Genomic DNA, 21,042 nt, shown 5'->3' on the forward strand with positions numbered 1-21,042 from the left:
TTTTTCCCTCTGTTACATTATGCTCTGTCAGAGGCACAACATTTGCCTTCATTTAGAAAAAGTGTGGCACTGGCCCTTTGCAGACCTAAAAGGAGTTGCTATGCTCAAAGGCCTCTTTGGCTCAGGAGAATAGCAAGTGCTCCTGCCCTGTGCAGTGAGGATATACTTAAACCCGACACCAGAGAGCAATTCTAATACTTGATTTAAAATTAACTTAAAACAAGATGAGACTGAAGCAGATATGGGATGAAGAAAGAAAGGAATCAATTTTCATATCACATGTATTCATGTTTGCAAAAGGAGTTTTGATGCTCTTCTGCATACTGGTCCTTCACCCGTCCTCCATCACAATCATGAATGCAAGGCAAAACTTTTCCCTCTGTCCTGTTTTCATCTAACAAAAAAGTTCTGATTCTTTACCAAAAAAATACGAACCTTAAACCAATACAATTACATTGGCTTTGGTTTTCTTTTAATTGATGTGTAATTAATCCTTGGACTGTAGTGTGACTAGAAATCATGGAATTCAAGAGCGGGATTCAAAGTGTTGGCAAGAAGCATTATGTGACTCCACAGTGATTATATCCATTTTTACTGTAGAGGATATGCAGTATAAAAGATGTAAAAGCCTTATGTTTGGAGCCATAGACCAATGCTGATGTGTGGAAAGTTGCACTTCTTATCAAGCAGCTTCCCAGCAGCATGGTCAGAGGCGTTCTAGAACAAAACTAGAACAACGTACTGGTCAAACTGAATCTTTGGATTGGCATGCACCATAAAATGACTCTAGATGTGAATATTCAGTAAAGCAGGTGGTTTATTTTGCTAGTTCACTGCAGTACTGTATGGATTAAATCTACCAGTAAAATACTATTTAAAACCAATTATTTTATCCTCCAACTTTCTCAGTGATTTTACAGGTTCTGTATTGCGCCTTGATGTAAACACTGACCTGTGCAATGTCCCTTATTCCATACCACGGAGCAACCCACATTTTAACAGTACAAACCAACCTCCAGAGATTTTTGCACATGGCCTCCACAATCCAGGACGGTAAGTTGCAGTTCCTCTGAAGCAGACACTGTTTTCAACCAGAAATCTTTCATACAGTCAAGTTGGATTTTTTTGCTTTAATGAATTATAAGATTTTTACCATTGGAAAATTGGAAAGGTTGAAGCAGAGAGTTGATATAGTACAGTTGAGATGGGAATCTAAGAAATGAGAGTAGTAAAATCTTGATGGAGAAAAAAAAGGCACATGGAAAAAAAATGAGAACATCTGGCAATATCCAAACAATAACAAGAAAGAGAAGAACGCTTTAACTAAACAAAACATAGCTCAGCAAATTAGGTGGGTGGTAGTACTGAAGTGACATTTAAAGTCATGGTTTTAAAAAATTCAGGAAGCCAAGTTGTTCAGACAAGGAGTTGATTCTTAGACTTTTTCACAGGAGAAGATTCCTACACTGTGTAGGTGAACTCGTCTGGTTTGGCTAAAGCCCTAGTCACTTCAGGTGCTACTGAGCAGAGTATATTTCATGACTAGGGTAAAAAATTACTGTGTTTTACTACACATCATATAAAAATGGTGCAGAGATGGGGAAGGTATGTTATCTCTTGTATACCTACCTGACATACTTCTCAGTTATTTTGTCCCAGTATGAAACAGGTCTCTCAAATGAGTAGGCACCACAAAGAAACAATAATCCTTCAAAATGTGAAGCTTCGTACTGTAGACAGAGAACTATACATTATGAGTTCATCAATCTCATGGATTTTCTTACATGTTTTTGTTTTATAGATGTGCTGTGGACCGCCACCCAACAGACATAAACATCAACTTAACTATTCTTTGCTCAGATTCAAATGGAAAGAACAGATCCTCAGCAAGAATCTTACAAATAATAAAGGGTAAAGATTATGGTAAGTTCCAGCCAGGATAAAGCCACTGGGAACACTCAGATTCTATGCCCATGGAATAATAAATAGAAAGCAGAAAAAAAAACTCAGGACGGTATAGTCATGATAAGTACCTTACTACATAGACAGGATGGGCAACCTACAAAAGATAGAACTTATGGAAAGTATGGTACAAGCAAATTATAGTTCCCAGACAAAACAACATTTAAATGACTCAACTGTGTTCTTGCTGGTGTAGAACTATCATGTAAATAAGATTTAAAAAATGTGCCAGTTGCTAGTCTGTCGAAGATCTCACTGTTGTTGCCTATGATGGCTCATAAAGAAGAGATTTTGGAATACCGGGAAGTGATGAAAATATATATTCTTAGCCATTCACAAACAACCTTTTAAGATACAGAATGGAAATCTCATGTAATGTGCTTCCTATCATGGAAAAAGTGAGGTGGACAACAACAGACCACAACCAAACAGGGAAATGACTGAGCTCTGTTTAAATGTTACTAAACACAAAAAACTATGCACTGTGCTACTATTTCATAATAAACGACTAGTTTAGATTAGATTGCAAGAAGATAAATGTACTCAATTAGGGAATTAAAAATGTGAAGTGTTTCATGTGCTGTCTGAATCAGTATGACTGCCAGTCACAATTTTAGTTTAATGTTTACTCACCAAGATCGCTTGCTAGTTCAGGCAAGCCAAGTGACAGTTACGCTGAGCTACTGTCTACCCTGGCTGACCAGGGGAGCAGCTTGCAAACTGATGGTGGTTAAAGGTGATAAATGCCAAAGGTGTGTAAAGGAACCAAGAACCGGTCTACCTCCTGGAACGTGGCACTTGGTGATTTTATTTGCATCCCCAGTCCTCCCACCTGCACCTCACATAAAAGCAAAGCAGCTCTGCTGGCTAGTACAATAGTGCACAGCAGTGTAATGCAGTCGTTCTACTTTGGTTGCTGCGTGTATTTTCTGTGTTCATTTCATAAAAGCCAAACCAAAGAATAATATTTGGTAAACCACTGCTCCAATGGAATTTTGACTGCATCTTTACTGCAGAGTAAACGAAGCAATATTGTGTCTATCCAGAACAGCTTGCCAATATTGTCTAGGCTGTAGGTCAATTGCTTCAATAAAAAGAGCTCATCATCCTTTTCTCCCACATAAAATTGCAGCTCTTACACTTGTAGAATAATCTGGACAATTTCATTTATCAAAGACTTGCAGATAGTCCTGCAACTAATAAAATAAGTTCCTTTAAAACAAAAAGGCCTATTGGCTGTGGATTTAATTAAAAATTATGCAATTAGCATGTCAAGTTGAGCCCAACTTTTACCCTAAGCAGTATTTGAATACATGAAAAGGAACTTACTTGAAGACATTATTTGAACTCTGCAGTTCTGTAAAACAGGAAAGATGTGTAGGAACTGCAACTACAACAGCAGCACAGAATAATTACCATGAGAAACTACGGCCAAGCAATTCTAATGTTTTATCAGATGCAACACACATACCATGTAGAAAAGTGTGACTTTGAAAGAATTTCTCAAACTATCCAATGGCTTTGAAAACAAGTTCTGCTGAAAATCACTGGAATTTCTACATTTAGATACTGGAAGAACTTTACAGTGAAGGGAGTTTAATTGTATTCCTGAAACTCAAGAGATCTGTTCTGCAGACTGTCTTAACAAAATTTAATAGCAGTAATCACATCAACTTAAATGAAAGTCTGACCTAATCCTTATATGGCTTTATTCTCCCAGCCCATGTACGTGGAAGAAATGAATTCTAGACTCTCCTATCTAAATCCCTAACCGCTCGTTTCACAAACAGCCTTTGATTTTCCGATCTTTTAATGTTTCATTTCCAGCAACACATCTTGAACTTTGAGGGTTGTTTAAATGGAATTAATCTCTTTTCTTGAAGTAATGCCATTTTCATAAATGTGAATCAAAATCCAAACCTGCATATGATCTAACACTACGGTAGTTCCTTTTTAGAAAGCGAGCCTTCACTTTTAGAATTCAAACCATTCAGCAGCGGATCGTTGGTTGGTGGATTTATCTATCGAGGCTGCCAGTCTGAAAGACTCTATGGGAGTTACGTATTTGGAGACCGCAATGGGTAGGTTCCTTATAACTCACTCTTAAACAGCAATGTGTGTATACAGTGTCACTTCGCCAACTATAGCAGTGTGACAATGCAGATTAAATTCTATATTTGGAAAGAAAATAGCACAGCATTCTAATGTATGGTGACACATGTAACAGACCTGGTCCTTGGAGAACAGTACAAAGACACCCGCATGGTGACACTCTTAAGACTTTAGTTCTGCAAACACTTACATGGTTCATTTGCATCACAAGGGGAATAAATGTTCGTTTTGGGGCTGTTTCCCAACAGGTCTAACTGGTAAGACATTGACACCATTGGGGGGTTTATGGAGACATCACTGACGGAGCATAATGAATGCTTTTTTAAAGAATAGGCATAGTTTTCCCATGCCAAATAGCTCAGTATTCATAAATGACTATGTAGTATAGCTTGAAACTGATTTTGAAACGTTTGGATGACAGGAGGGGAAATGCTGAAAAATAACGGGCAGGAAATCGTAAGATGATGAACTGCACAGACATATCTACGGGGCTACTTGCAGCAAGTGTTTACTTGTTTATCTGGACGGTGAAAACTCTATTAAAAATGTAATATAACAATCTGCTTTATGTGTTTTTGAATATAGAAATTTTTTAACACTGCAACAGAGTCCTGCAACGAAACAGTGGCAAGAGAAACCCCTCTGTCTTGGCAACACTGGTTCATGTAGAGGTTTCTTCTCAGGCCCTGTCTTGGGATTTGGTGAAGATGAATTAGGTAAATAGAAAAAAAAATGTTATTAAATCATAAGCCTTATTGATAATGCCTATTTAAATATTCTAAATTATAGCAAATGTTTAAAAAGAAGAAATCTAAAGGCTGTCTTTCCTTTGCCAAAGCTGTCTACACTGCTCTCCGCTACCGCTTTGCTGCCTCGTAAGAAGAGCCAAGAAGAGAATGGGTTGTTGGAAGGGACAGAGGTCCTTACTGACTCTCACATTCTGTGAACTGTGTCACTCACTATGACACAACATGTCATATGCTTGCTTTAATTCCCAACATTACAAACTTACAGAGCAAAGATACTGCATGAGCAGACTCATCTCCCTTCCTCCCCATTCTTTTTTAAACCAGTTCTGTACAGTATGAAACAAAAAATGTATCTTTGGCATTTTAGCATCAGTTTGGGGAAAGTGCCTATTTAAATTTTCCAGTAGCAGTGATACTGTTGTGTATTTCAGTGATGTGTGTTGCTTCTGAGGTTTTAATTTTGTCTTGCAAATGCAGCTAGATCACAAAAGTCATATATTTGACATCTGAGGAAAGGAGAACTAATACATTTCATTGCTTTCTTTAACAGGTGAGATTTACATATTATCAAGCAGTAAAAGTATGACACAACCTCACAGTGGAAAACTCTACAAGATCATTGACCCAAAAAGGTGAGTATTGCATTTGTCACTGACATCAGTCTTTCCTTCCACAGGTTAAAAAACAAAAGGTGAAAGTGGCTCTCTCCATGTAGCTGAATAATGCAATACTGATACTCAATTAAGGGGGCAAATGCTTAGTGCAGGGGTGGGGTCCTAAAAGCAAACGTGCCATCAGGAGCAAACAAAATAGATTCACTGTCTCATAGCAAGTGAATGTCAGCACAACAGAGGTGCAACCAGCAGTGACTTCTGGAAATGTTTACTCTTCAACAGTATGTTAAATGCTGCTTTCCCACCGAGATTCACATCATTTGCATATTTTCATTACGTGTAGACATATTTAATATGGAAGCATGTGGACCAGTACAGGGAAAAGATGCTCCTGGTAGTTATGAAGCAGAATGACTCGTAGGTACCACAGAGGTTATGTAGCATCAATGGAAGGCAGACGCTGGGACTGCCCACAGCACTACTTCTTCTTTACCTGCCACTGCAGTGGGACAGTGCACAACGAGAGCTGACTCAAAAGGTTAGTACCAGCTGACAATACCTACTCCATATACTGAAGCCACAACACAAGATAATTTGACAGTACTAGCTAGCAGACAAGCCATATCCAGTCAATCCCAGTCTCACTTCTTCAATTTCAGTTTTGCCATAATCTCTGAGGTACAAATGCATTTTTTTCCCAAACATCTCTTCTATTATATAGGAGATACCACCAACAGAGAAGAATAGAGAGGACTGAATCCTCAGTGGGTGTGAATTTTGTCACTACTTACTAGTTTTCAACATCTTTCCATACCCTGCATTTACCGCTGTCTCCCCCTGGGGAGGCCTGGAACACCAAGGAAGGAAACCTTCTGTCCTTGGACTGTGTGCCAAAAATACACTAAGTTCTTTAACAGTTCATAAAGCACTGTTTCCAAAAGGCTTATAAATCCCACTCAAATTACTTACATGACACAGAATTAATATAATTGGTTTAATTATTTAGACTAATTTACCAGTTGAAATGAGGATAAATAAAAACTATCAAACCAGAGTTTCTTGAGATGTGATCATTCTGAGGTTCTTTGCAGAGCAGCTAGAGCTATGAATATATTAGGGAATCTGGAAAGCCTGGAAGAAGCCAGTCCCCAACATGACCCAGGGTCCCAGCAACAATAAGAGGAGATGACCAGCAGATACTCACTTTAGCTGGAGAAATACCATTTTCTTCATGATGGATCCTGCTGCTCTGTCAAATCACGTCTGTGGCATGGAAAGGTACCACGTCCACCCTGCAAAAAGCATCAGAAATTAAAACAAAATGAAATGGCCAACAGAAATTAACTTTGTCATATTCATTACTTTTAACTGCATCATACCCTGCAAAAGGAACTGCCTATTGGCTCAGCATCTACTTCAGCACACTTCCCCACCACATACAGTTAAGATTGCATTTTAGGTTTTGCCGTTGACTGTTTAAAGAGACTAATTTATTTTCTTCTCAGAATTTAAACTCAAAAAATTGTTATTGGGGCAACAAGTTAATTTAATAGTAAATCCATTAAATTGGATGCATGCTGCACTGTAAGTTACAGTAGTTTCAGTGGTTTATAATTATACTATCCCAAATCTATAGCAAATAATTAAGAAAGCAGATGTTACTGCAGGTTAGTGCAGTCTGTCAGTCAAGGTTATTATGTATATTTTATTTATGCTTTCTGGTATTAAAAACATTTTTTTAGAACAAAACTTGCCATTCTTACTGGGATTGTTTAGTCTGTTGGTGTATGGTTTTAAGTGAATTTTACACCCTAAATCCACTATTAGTATCTAATTACATGGGGCTGCCTTGTTTGACCTCGGCTTTTTGTTCTTGTTACCTCTTCCAGTAGGGTGGTCTTCAGCTGACATACCTGAAAGGCCAGACCTCCCATTGCTGCACTCACAGTTGGCTGTTTTCTTGTATGGAAAAGGGTCAAGACTGTGTTTGGTTACTGGTGAAAGTAACCAGAAAACTGTAAAACACTTTTCTAAATTGGCACACAGCTGAAATTAAACAGACTGTGGCAAAGGGATGCAGTTTTTGGTAATGCAATTTAGAAACATGGGCTAATTGTAATTCAGGCAAAGTTTTGAGTTTTGTTGGTTTGCAGTCTCATACCATCACAGGCATTTAAATGAAAAATAATGAGTTGTTTCCACAAAAGAGAGTTGCAGCTGTATTTACCATTTCACGCTAATTTAACATTACACATGTAAACAATTTCAAAATTCCATGGCTTTGGAAATGTTCATTCCAGGCTTATAAACAAATATTAATTATTATTCACATGCTAATCTTTTTTGCATGCTAGTATTTTGTGGCTTCTTTTAATGCCTTCCCCATGGTATGTGCCACACAAATACAGCAAATAGAGGTGTAAACCCTAGCACAGTAAGCTTTCCAGAACACAAAGTTAAGGTGCAGCAGGTGGGCTGTGAACACCAGGTACAAAGAAAGTCATCAAAGTACTGATTTGTAATGTCTGAGAAATTCATCACTTTACTAACAAAACCCTGTGAGGGGTGGCCCGTGGGAGACTCAACAACTTGCAGAGAGCACCTTCCATGCATGGAACAGGGTGAAAAATCAAAATACCATTCCTTGTTTTAGCCCCTTGCTAGAAATTAACAACTTCATGCAAAACCCAATCTTCTTCAGCTAGTGGTCATTCATAAGCTGATGCAAGTTTATGAAAATATTACTCTAAATTATTCTAAAAAATCAACCTTACATGAAGATGCAGGATTTTGTTTCTTTTGATCTTTGTAGAAAACTATTGCATAATCAAAGTTGTTCTCAAACAGAACCATGATTTCCTTGACTCAAATATAGGTTAAGAAAGAAACCTACTACTTGGATATTGCTAGCAGTAGAAAAAAATACCAAAGAAGTGGGCAGGGTAAAACATTAGAAGATCAGAGGATGAGGGTAATCCAGACAACCCTTTGCATTAGTCTTCAGTAATCAGCAGTGGAGAAAGTCTCATCCTAAAACAGTCAGTTCCTCACATGTAATAAAACCAAAGTGTTAAACTGGGGTATGTATGACAGATTGATACGTATGATCAACACAGAGGTTCTGACTCCCTCCATCATCAAGGCAGTTTGAAACATGGAATTCAAGATACCACAGGAAATTTTTGTTCCATTCCTCCAAATACTTCACGTCAGTAACTCGCTTCACATCAAAAGAACAGAATTCAACAGTACTTCTCCCTTGCAACCAGGTTATTATAACGATACGTTAGTACTTGGGAGCTCTTAGTGAAATTATAAACCACAAACAGAAAAGTTAAAATTAATGTAAAAACCAAGTGTGTGAGGTGCTGTAAAATACACATATACTATCTGATACCAACAGCAAGTAGATTGAAGAATACAGGTAATAGCATTTTTAGCTTTGAGATTGGAGGAGATGTGAAAACCTAAGAATTACAAACACATCAAACCAGCATTAGGTAAATTAGTTAAATTATCAGACAAGAAGAATTGAAAATTAATTTCTTCAGTTAAAACTGCATCTCTGAAAAATATAGCCATTCTTTGATGGTTATAAAGAAATGTTATCACAAAGAACATCAATTCCATGGTTAGAAACTAATGAGAAAATAGAGAGATAGACTTGGAAACTTCTCAACTGTGATGCAATGTTAGTGAGATGACCTGAAGACCAGTGCAAATTATGAATTGTCTTTCTGACCAAAGAAGGAAAATGCTTTCAATTTTCCTACTTTGTTTTGTAATTTTTTTGTCTCTGTTTCTACAGTTACATGCTAATACCAGTCACAAAAACCCTGATGAATGCCTAGGAAAAATAACTAGGGAAACAGTGCTATAGAGAACATGTATAGGTCCAACAAAGCCATTAGAAAAGAAAGGTAACCATTTTCTAGCATGGTAAGAGAGGAAGATCAGCTGTAGGTAGGATTAAAAATGCATATTTGAATCAGATATCTGTTGATAGGTTTATATCAGCTGTAATTGAAACATCATTACCAGCTGTTCTTTGAAAACCACAGAGAGGAACAGACTGAGAAGTAAGAAAATAAACTTTGGAAGGTGGCAGAACAGCCATAATGTGCCTTTTTAAGTCTTCTTTTGGAATATTTCTATTATATGGCCACTTCTATCTCTAATCAAATTATAGATAAAAGAGACAAGAGTACTCAAACTGATGGACAATGCAAAAGGTTTCCATTTAACAGGTGAGACTAAACCCAGAAAGGTTTATAGGTGCTGTATCCCCTGTGAAGGTTTAAGTGTCTGCCACTATCTTGTGCTGTGACTCCAAAGGGGATCTGTAATTCTTTTGGCCAGGATGGCTCACTGCAGCCAACAGGTGACTTTTACAAAACAAGGCAAAGATGATTTCCTCTTCCTCTCCTTGTAACACCTTGTAGATTGGGATTTCAATACGTTTTGTATCAACAGCCAGAATAGCTGCTTTCTATTGGACTGAATCTTGAACTTGATTCAAACCATCTCACTCCTCTTTCATGCCCCTGCAGAGTACATAATTCCACTTACCATCCTTTCTATCACCACCTTCTGGGATTTCTGCTATCAGAGAGTGTTTCCCAACAGATTTCAAGCACCAAGGGAAAATAGCTAGGTCATACCTCTTTGACATTGTGCAGGCTCTTTACAAAAATATTGCTAATTCTATTTTTCAGTATGAGTCAGGGGTGTTCGACAGTATGATAGAAGAACAGCATTTATGAATGTGTAGCCCTCTCTAAGACTTTAATTACTATGGATGTGGACACTCGGAAACACACAGTATTAGACTAATCAAGATACTCAGTTCTGATGGGTTATAGATATACTCTGAAGCTACTACTGGAAACTCTCTGTAGAAGGAGCCAATTTTGTTGGTGAATGCTTTCACCAAGCCAGGTGGGCCATATGATTTCTTTCTGTTCAGCAAGTTACTATCCCTTAAGTCATTTGAGGGAATGGAAAGCCAGAATTAATGTCTAATTATGTTTAGTTTAGCCAGAGCATGCAAAATTCTTATCTCATTTACCAACCCACATGCAGTTACTATTCCCATAAGAGACACTAAAGAGAAATTAGAGCTTTTTGCGAATACCAGTCTAGAGAGTTTCACTTTACAGAAGTACTTCACAAAAACTCCTTTGTAACCACGATGGAAAAACCTAAGGATTTTTTTCAATCACATCACAGCTCACTGACTGTAAAAGTTTTTGTTTTGGTTTGGGATTTTTTCCCCCATTTTCTTCGTCTTTCTAGCATTGGCTAGTAAGGAGTTCTCACTTTTTATTGCTTTATAAGGAAAAAACAGCTTGGTTTATCTTTTGCTTATTTTCTGGAGCCTGCAGGAAGCCTCTGCCATCCTAAAGAAAGTCATACATAATAGAGCAGCTTTAGCCCAGTAAGCCAGTCTTTCCCAATTCATCAGTCAAAGTGTTATGCAAGTGGCCCCCTAAATTGATAAATTCCCACAGTGCCTGTTGACCCAGCTGCCAAGTGCTCATGCAGCAGGTGTTGTTTTCATGACCACCCTGACAGTAATACAAACTGTTTAGCAGTTGCATTGACCTCTTAGCTATTAACATTGATACAGGCTTCACTAGGGACTAGTTTTCAAACATGACAGAATTTCTTAAGACTAGAGGTCATGAACAAGTATACCATATAAGAATAAATTTGATATGCTGCTGAGTTTAAATCTTAAAAGCTGTGAGTTTTTTCCACATTATTCCCATGTAGTAAATCTGGAGACAAGTAACGAGCTTTTGGCATCTCTCCCAGGACTAAAGGTATACTTTTTAATTTTAGAAGCTGTACCTGAAGAGATGCTATATTTATTCTATGACAAGTAGTAAATTTAGTCTATGACAAGTAGTGAAACATTTTTTTTCCTTGACATTTTCCCTTATAAAGGAAAAAGCCCCAAACAAGTAGTGCACAAATTTTGGTGATACACTTAGGCATCATTCTAATACCTAACATCTTGTGTGCAGTTAATTGAAGCATAACATTCTTTCCACATATTTTATACCACAATCAGGATTTCTGTGGCTGCCTCTCTTGTTCAAGTTTGATCATCCAGGAATTTTTTGTCTGTGTTTTTTCCCGCTTTAGTGAGAAAGTAGAAATTTTTGATACTGTGTCAAAGGCACGATGGAGGAATTGTTTTCTGTGCAGTGCCATTGTAGTATTCCTGAATTTGACCCTCCATTTGCATTGATTTATGTATGTTTGAGTTACAGGCTGGTGCATATAGCAACTAAATCACTCTGTGCATTTAGTGGAACTGTGAAGAGATACACTAAGGGAAGCATGAAATCCTGAGCAGTTCCAGGATGAGTTTTCATCTGTTAAAGCATGTTAGGCGTTTATATGCCTCTAAACTAACAGTAGAGGCTACTTTCTTATAGTACCTACAGTAATGCAGCAAAAAACTATTTTACACATCATACAGACAAGAATTCCCAGCTCACTGCACACATCAGCCAGGGCCCCAGCCCCCAGTACAACTTCTCCTCCATGTTCCATACGTTTAGAGTTGTTACTCAGTTTCATGAAAGCATGTTTTAACAAGCGAGATACACTGTACCATACTGTATATATGAACAGCTCTTTAAGATAACTAGAATTGTACAGGCCGTATAAATAGTCGTTATCAGCGACGTTTTTGGCTGACTTTCTGTGGGCCAAATAGTGCTTACTGAAAGAGTAATCAAGCCGTACCCTTTAGAGTTTTATAGATTGAGGGAGACAAGGAAAAAAAAATTCTCTAGCCCACAGTGTGGCTCCATCTATTCCCCTCCATTTTCCACGTCAAGAGACACAGTGAAGCACTAGTTATATAAACAAAATCACAGGCTTGTCTGAGTGCTGGAAAGATCAAGTCCCAACAGTCAGTTTCAACACTTATCTTTGCAAGATTCCCTTCAACTTAGGCTGAGCCTCAAAATTTCCACCCCTTTAAAGCCTTAAGAATGCAAAGTGTTAAGTATGGTGGGGCAGAGACTTTCTCTTGCGAAGTGTTGGTACCGTAACAGCATTTGAATCCTGAGGAAAAAGTGTGGCTTTTCCCATAGTACAGCTAAGGAAACCTGGTAATTCTCCTCACATACAAGCAGGATTCTGCTGCAGCTGCATTTGTGTCCCTCTTCTCCTAAGGCACTCTGCCAACCAGAATTTTTTCCATCTTTGTTTCTACTCCACCCCACTATTAATAAATATTATCCCAGGCTGATGAGTGCAAGTTATTGATTGATGGTAGAATAAAAGGCAAGGTTATATTCACAAGTACCAAGGGCACTAGAAAATTTTAAATCATACAAGTGACCAGTCGCACTTTGCAGGACACAGAAAAGTGTCATTTCTGCCTCCCTGGTGAGATACAGATAAAAAAAGAAGCATATATCCCAGGACTATCATAGATAAATACATCTATTAATACAATAAATCATTATCTTCACAAATAAAACATTTCTGTGACTTATGAGGTCATTCTTTGCAAAAAATGAGCAACCAGAGCTCTTTCAGAGGAGATGCTCCAGGAGCCTGAGGTGATGCTTCCTGCTGAACACAGTGTTGCACTAATGTTTGACCAAGAACGAGGGAAATATCCCATTTAAAGTAACTTGAAGGAAATGGGCTTTAACAGAGATAGATGAAGAAAGAATGCTGTCTCCTATGCAGCTGGCTATAAAGAAATCAACTCAAATCTGGATTTCGGTTTTTTTTTCCAGAGGTAGGAATGAGAACACAGATCTCTTTACTTTAAATCTGTACAAGTTGGCTGAAAATCCTATCATTTTCTAGAACTGTTTCCAAAACAGTTCTGCACAACAACATTTCACTGCCTATGAATCTCACATATGATTTTTAATTTAACTTTCTTAACCAGATCATATTTAATGCACTCATTGCTACAGAACTGGAATTCCTTACAGGTCAAAAAAAAAAGCATTATATTTAAAAGACAGCTATGGAAATGTGTAAAAACAAAACCTGAAAGGATTTCAAATACACTGCATGAAAGGTGTCAACACAGGTTTCAAAGTCGTTAAATAATACAGGACCTTAAGTCTGATTCCCAGAAGTGCTTCTGAAATCAGAACTTGGTGCTGCACTGGAGATGCATTGACACATTCTTCCTCTCCTTACCATCTTTGGGGAACTGGTTCTTCTCTATGGAAGTTTAAATAATCGTGGTAGCAATTAAAACTGAGCCGCAAAAGTGCTACGGTGAAACAAACCAGTGAGCCTGCAATCTACTATTCTGTTTCAAAGGAAAATGCAAGAAACCCTGTAATGTACCATTAACAAGCTGCGTGCCAAAGTGGGAAGGCGGGGTGGGGGGGGGAGGGAGTGAGATGGAAGCCCGGTCAGCTAGTGAGAGACTCCTGTGACATTAGGTATGAGTGCTTATTTTTCTTAAAAATTATTTTACCCTCTCTAATATTACTTTGAATGGCCCCATTGTCCACAGAAGTATCTTTGTAAAATCCTACTAGAACATGGGCTTCATTGATGTCTTAGAAGCCATGAGTTCAATTAGTTCATTTTCTTTTCTTTAGACTAATTTTTTTCCCTTGATATTTCTTCTGTTGTTGAAATGGGAGATAAATAAGAATGCCCATTTTCCCCCCTTCTTGCCTTCTGCCACTGTTTTCTGCATCTCCATCACATCCCTTCTTTGTCAGATTCCCAAAACTCACTCCTTGTCTCCATGCAGGAGTATCAATCTAGAATTTTAATATTTGACAATCAGTGCACAAGTTGCTATTCCAGCTATTTGCATAGAATTGGGGGTTTAATGCTGATGTCAGGATAATGAACAATGTTATTTTTTATTCTCTCTCACACAAGTTTGTTTTGGTTTGTTTGGATTCTACCTGGACACTTAACTTTCTCTGAGCTCTCCATAAAACTATTAGAATCTTTGTCCTGTAAATTTCAAATTTAGGAATGTATGGCAGGTAGCTCAGATTATTTCCTTGAGGATGTATAATTTTGTATTTGTCACTAATTAACTTACCATTATGCTCCCATTCAATTACTTGTTTAGATCTCTTTGTAAATCCTGATTCTCTTTTCTCAACTTACTCCTGTGCTGTCAAACCCACAGGCAGAGAAAAAACATGGTACCTGCACTGGGGACCTGTAGCCTTGTACTGATCCTGTCAGTCTCTAGCAGCTGAACTCAGCAAATAAAATAAGTGGTCAGCATGGTGACATATAGCTAAATGACAAAAACCCAACAATAAGCATCTAAAAAAGCAATGGAAGTCGTATCAATAGCTAGGGCACACTTAACACTTAAGTGTTACACTTTTTAACACTACAGAAGGAACACTACGGTTCCTTCATTGTTAAGGAAGATAATGCTGTGCTTTTGTAAATAAAAAAGGCTACTGGGCATCCAAAATATATTGTAGACTGACAGAAAAAGTGCGTTAGGAAAGACTTGGCACTGAGAAGCTCAACTAAAAAAACAGTATCAGAAATATTTTAGGTCAGCTGAACTAGAATTTCCTTTGTGCATATAGTTCACAGAACCACCAACATAATGGCTGAGCTTGGAAGGGACCTCTGGAGGCATCTGGTCCAACCCAGGGCTCAGTCAGGGCAACCTATGGCCTAGGACCGCGTCCACAGGCTTTTGAGTATCTCCAAGGATGGAGACCCCCCACGACCTCTCTGGGAAACTGTGTCTGGGTTTGGTCACCCTTATAGTTAAAAAGCCTTTCCTGATGTTCAGGTGCTTAAACAAGCTTCAGGAATGCAGATACAATTTCATTAAAATAGGAAAATAAAAAAGTCTGCACTGTCAAACCAAATTCATAGACAGATGTAATATCGTTGCGAAATTATCACGTGTGACATACACCGTGTTCTTCGGACTACTCTTCCCAGCATAGAACCTGAAATACAAATCAGCTAGAAAAGCAAAAAGCCACCATCAGCTTCTGGACAGAATTATGACTATTTGCACTCTCTGAAGAAAAGCCACACAGTGTAATTTAGCATGCCTATACCTAGACACATATGCTGCTGTGATGAGCTCTTCAGCAAACTGGTTTTGCCATATTCAAGCTTGAAGAAACCTCAAGGGCTATTATTTAATCTTGTAGATGTCTGAAGGCAGTTATATGAACAAATAGCAAATCACACTGTACTTTTCTGTAATGTAACATATCATCTTCACGTGTATTGGTGGTTTTGAGGAGAAGAGCAATCCCCGTAGAACACCAATTTCTCGCACTAATAAAAGAGAATCAGGCCTCTATTAAAAAAAACCCCAAAAGTTTTTCTCCTTGACCCCAACTTCTAACTATCTGCTTGGTTGATGTGTTTTTCTTCAGGCCTTTAGTCCCTGAAGAATGCAAAAGAACAGCTCAGTCTGCACAGATACTGACATCTGAATGCTCAAGGCACTGTCGGAACGGGCACTGCACTCCCACAGGAAAATGCTGCTGTAATCAAGGCTGGGAAGGAGAATTCTGCAGAACTGGTTTGTATACAGATTCGTAGCAACAAGTGCAAAAAAGCAGTGACATGTTCTAATTCACTTTTAATGATTTGCTGAGAGAAATTTTCAATATATGTCATTGACCATCAGTTCAAAACAACATTAACTCTCATGAGTTGTAGGAGGGCAATAGGTCTTTAGGTCAGTGCAACAGTTGAAGCATCTAATGCAACGTGAACCATTGCAGCATGTAATTAATAGCACAAATATGGCAGGCAACCTTACTCTTATTTTTTTCACCAAGATGGTAAAATGAAAAGAAATGCAACCAATACGTGCTCTGTGCTCAGACATTCAGCTTCCACCAGCAGTATTATCACTGTCAGGACAAATAGGAGAACCTTGTCTAGAAAGATGATATATCATGCCTGCAGGTCTATGCTATTGCGTATTCTTCACTTTGCTAATTTAATGCAGATACTTTAGTTTTGGTACATTCTTACTCTTGATCCTACAAAATACAATGTTCCAGTTTGTTAAAGAAAACTCTATGGACAACGTATTACAAAGCAGCCAATTATCAAAACATTATGGTAACCCATTATTAATGACAACGCTTTGTAAGTCCTGTCTTGTTGCCATAGCATATCTTTTAATAGTTAGTTGAAGAAGGGACTGTGATCAAACCAGATGTTGGGTGAGGTGAACGAACCTGGAGTGCCATAGCTCTGCTGTCACTGTCTCACAGAGGCTGTGGCTACCTCTGGCCTGTGCAGATCTTCCAGAGCGAGCCTGGGTACCAGGAGGTGTTATTAGAGCATCAGCACAGTCTTCTGACCAAGCGTATTTGCTCAGCGAGTTACTTATACGAAGAGAGAAAGTTAACATAATGGCAATAGAACTCAAAATAGGAAAAGATTCACAGAGTAAGACAAAGCAAGTATCACACAATGGACCAGAGAGAACTCGGGTCACAATGGCATTCAGAAGGGCCCTGCTGAAGCAGGGTCAGCTACGAGGTCCTTATAGCCTGGAGTGTAAATTTCAGCAACCTCTGGGTTTTTAGTGGTGAGCAGCAGTGACTTCGTTTGGAATGAAATGAAATCGCTCATGATATCTCTTACTGGCAAGATGAATGATCTGACCACCATACAGCCATGCAACAAAAGCAAGCTGGAGAAATAGATGAGGCAATCTGGCCAAATAGCCCAACTTCAGTTGTCCTCACTCATCAGCCAGAGATTTCCAACATTTAGTGGATGAGGCCCGTTCTACAGCCCTTGTCTGAGTGGAACTTAGAGTAAAAAATGTCTCCAGTGTCAACGGAAATGGGTCTTGAGTAATCTGATTTGTCTAAAAAATTACAGCTCTACAATAGCTAATTTGACAGATGCAATGTACAAGAAAGCTAGAGAAATAATGTAGGCTATGGATCTTTCTTCTGTGTCCCACGCAGCACTTAACAGAGACATTCTAAGCTACTATTATAACTTAAATAAGAAAAAATACCTTACGAGGCATCAGTTTCTTCCTAGGGTAATTAAGAAATGAATAAAAACAAGAAACCTCTTTTTTTTTGCAGCGTATTACAAATCCCTGTAAATCAACACTATAGCTTTATTTTACTAGATAACATTAAGCAGCAAAATACGTGCAAAGAGAAATGCAAATTATAATTATCACCATGCTATAACTCTACCCCAAAAGAAAATACATCCACAACTAAAGTAGTTACTAGTTGTTAGTTTTGCTAACACTGGCTACAATTTAAAATAGCATTTACATTTGAAAAATTTAAGCGAGCTGATTAACCTAGAACTCAAAAGATAAATTGTCAGGCATCTGGTAAAGGGAGAGGGAAAACATTTGAAACTTAACTAACTGATAAAAGCTGTTGGAAAAATACTCTGCTCCTTTTCTTTCTAAAGGCAATTCAATTTTGTTCCAAGCGAAAGCAATTGAAGAGCCACAGGAGTGCATCTCTGTGGTCAGTTGTAATCTACTGTGCTAAGGGAAGGGCATACTACAGAGCTCTGCATGTACAAAGGCATTTAGCTGACATTCAGAACTTGCTGTCTTGGAGGTGGACAGGTGCTAAAATGTCTCACTGACTTCAGGACTTTCTTGGGTTACCAGCATAAGGAATGGGATGAGGCAGAGCACAACTGTTTAAAGATCCAGATGTGCTGAATGTTTTGTTTTCAAGTGGTAAGACATTTGGAGCCTAAAGTCTTCTGAGATGGGTCTTCTATATGCCCTCCAAAATCAAGCATAAATATGGGAGTCAGTCATTTTCAGAAATCTGCTGTTTCACTTGACTGACTGTTTCCCAGTCTGTCATGGGTGACATCCTCTCAGACATACAACACTAATTCCTCCCCCAATATTCTAACACTTAAAAAGGTACAGTTTCAAAACTTTTGCCATTTCATCCCTGCTATTTTGGGTTGGTTTGTTTGTTTGTTTGTTTATGTGCTTTATCTTTTTGAAGTTTAGAAAAGCCTTGACTGAATGTACTGTATCTTTTTGGTTTGTGATGTTCTAAACAAATCAGACAATTGCTGTTTTTTTTTTACCCACAGCAAAATGTGACCCAGCCTGTCGCCACGGAGGTGTCTGTGTAAGGCCTAATAAATGCTTGTGTAAAAAAGGCTATCTTGGTCCCCAGTGCGAACAAGTGGATAGAAACATCCGAAGAGTGACAAGGGCAGGTATTCTTGATCAGATCCTAGACATGACATCCTATTTGCTGGATCTAACCAGCTATATTGTATAGTTTCTGGGACTGTTTGGAAACTACACTTTCAACGGGCATTTGTTTTGAATCCTGTCATTTTTAAGAGACTGTTAACCTGCAACAAATACCAGTGATTTACTTTATTAATTTAAGTATAATATCCACAAATGTGCAGATAAATTCTTTGTATGTGTGCACGTATTTCTGTACGTCTCCACAGACGTCCCGAAATCCAAGACGTTCACACATACGCATGCACGCACTATCACAAGTACGGTTTTACAGCTGGTGGGATTTTATTATATATTTATTTCTTCATGAGAAATAGTTTACAAAGTAATTCCACTGTAAACCACATTTTCATCAAAGGACTTCCGTGATGTCTAAATGGATTCTTTGACATCCCAGAAATCTCACGCCTGTACCTACCTGGTTAAAGCAGTAAGACAGCAGTTTTCACACACCGCTGTATAAACTGCTGCACTTCATAAAGTCCAGTTGTAAGAGTTTCTAAGGTGAACGGAACTACATCATGACACAGTATTTCAGAACTCCTTAATGCATTCCTATCTAGGCAATTCATGGTAAGACTGTAACCTTCACCTCCATCAATGTAACTCTATTACAGAATGTTATGCATTTCTTTATCTAGCATAGATGCAAAAATCTGGTTATCGCAGCTTAATATCAAGATTGTTTCAAGTGTTTAATAATTAAATTATATTCGCATATTTCAAAACCAGTCATCCTAGAAGGTCTGCTTTTTATCATATATTTTATTTAACTATGGGCACTGGGTTCATGTTACATATTTATATTATTTTATTTTATTTTTATAATATAGACATCACCTAGATGAGACAGCTTTACCTTGTCCTGTAAAATACTAAAGTTACATTTTTCACCAACTTAATTGGAAAGACGGGGAAAGAGAGAGCAAACACACTCTTTAATGTCTTGTGGATCTAATCTAGAAATTTATCCTTGTGTCAACTTGTGTTCCTTACCGACGGATGAAAAAAAACAACTGCCAACCAATCATAATAAAATTCCAGCACATGTTAGAAGTGTTCGTAAAGCGATTCTCACTGTAACAGGACGGGACAGATTATACACGAGTAGACTGCTGCCGATCTCACGCTGAACAGACCTTCCGTCCCTGGACAAGAGCTCACATGAGCACTTGTTGGCTGTGTAAGATGTCACTTGTACAAAACCTATAACTGTTCTCGCCAAATGTTCCCTGAAGAGCTAACATAAAATTGAGTCTCTGTAATGTATATCAATAAATACGGTGTACACACTATAGTCAGGTTTTTTAAGGCATTAATAGTCTAATTAGATAAATCTTCAGGACTGGTGCCCTCTCCTCTCCCGCTGTAGCACGTTACTGGCAGTTTCTTTGCTCACTACTTACCCACTATCAGATTTCCTTTGCACTATCTGGCTTTTACAAAACCTTGCCTACGGAAAGAAAGCAGAGTAGCCACACTGTGCACATCCTACAGATCTTACAAGCAGCTGCTCATGCATCAACGACTTACAACACTTTAGGCAATAAGACCTAAAAGACCTTAGTCATATTACTCTCTGGTAGCAAAATCACCTCTCCAGGGCAGTGATGTGCAACAAATTTTCCTTTATAGAAAACTGTCAGTCTTGATTTAGCAAGTATTAAGCCTGAAAGTACAGCATGCCTGAAACACGCATTTCTCTGTCCTACACACTCCAGCTCAGAGGAAGAGAAAATTACATTTGCCTTCCATATATGTTTGCCTGGGTTTCGAGTGACCTCATGCCAAATGGAAATTGGTTGAGAAATCTTGGTTAAGTGCTCAGTGAACAATGGTCTGCATTAAAAAGTGCATGCATAATTTTGCACAATGTAGATTCAACTGACGGTCCATTGAAAGACGTCTCGGGATTAAATGAGCATGAAGACCAAATTGCCCTCTCACCCCAGAAAAGGGTGGTCCCTTATAGTCACACGAACACTTCATTGGCTAAGCGGTGTGACCAATCTTAAAATGAACCCTGCGGTAGCATCTGTAGGTTAATAGCAGCTCTTTGTCTCCGCTGCTTTCTGCCTTTAGCCTTTTCCCTGAATTCCATCACAAAAAGTTTTACAATTAAAAAATGTCCTGACAACCATTTTTGTAAATTGACCTTAGCATCTAATCTTTCCTTATTCAACGTGGGTGACAAAAATGTGAACTTCTCATGAATGAGCCAGCTGTCTAAATCTGTCAAATAGCGCGGGTTTATTACACTCTTCATAATCAGCAAAGCAAGAAAGCTGCTGAAGTGTTTTAGCAACATTTAAATATCTGACAGAGATAACATCTCCAACGCTTTCTTTAATGAAGTACATTT

General features: G+C 38.3%; 1 protein-coding gene across 1 annotated transcript in view; it reads left to right on the top strand.

The window, feature by feature from the left end:
• HHIP (hedgehog interacting protein) overlaps nucleotides 1-18,708 on the top strand; it is a gene marked incomplete at both ends in the record, with an annotated part of 69,780 nt that extends 51,072 nt beyond the window's left edge. The window contains 7 exons of the mRNA XM_084262863.1: nucleotides 910-1,053; nucleotides 1,802-1,923; nucleotides 3,920-4,043; nucleotides 4,660-4,790; nucleotides 5,374-5,455; nucleotides 15,826-15,974; nucleotides 18,515-18,708. Of these exons, the coding sequence (XP_084118989.1) occupies nucleotides 910-1,053; nucleotides 1,802-1,923; nucleotides 3,920-4,043; nucleotides 4,660-4,790; nucleotides 5,374-5,455; nucleotides 15,826-15,974; nucleotides 18,515-18,708 (946 nt within the window). The remainder of the gene's footprint in view (nucleotides 1-909; nucleotides 1,054-1,801; nucleotides 1,924-3,919; nucleotides 4,044-4,659; nucleotides 4,791-5,373; nucleotides 5,456-15,825; nucleotides 15,975-18,514) is intronic.
• Between the last annotated feature and the right edge of the window lie 2,334 nt (nucleotides 18,709-21,042).

The sequence above is a fragment of the Gallinula chloropus genome (assembly GCF_964237585.1).
Source record: "Gallinula chloropus genome assembly, chromosome: 4".
NCBI classification, from domain to species: Eukaryota; Metazoa; Chordata; class Aves; order Gruiformes; family Rallidae; genus Gallinula; species Gallinula chloropus.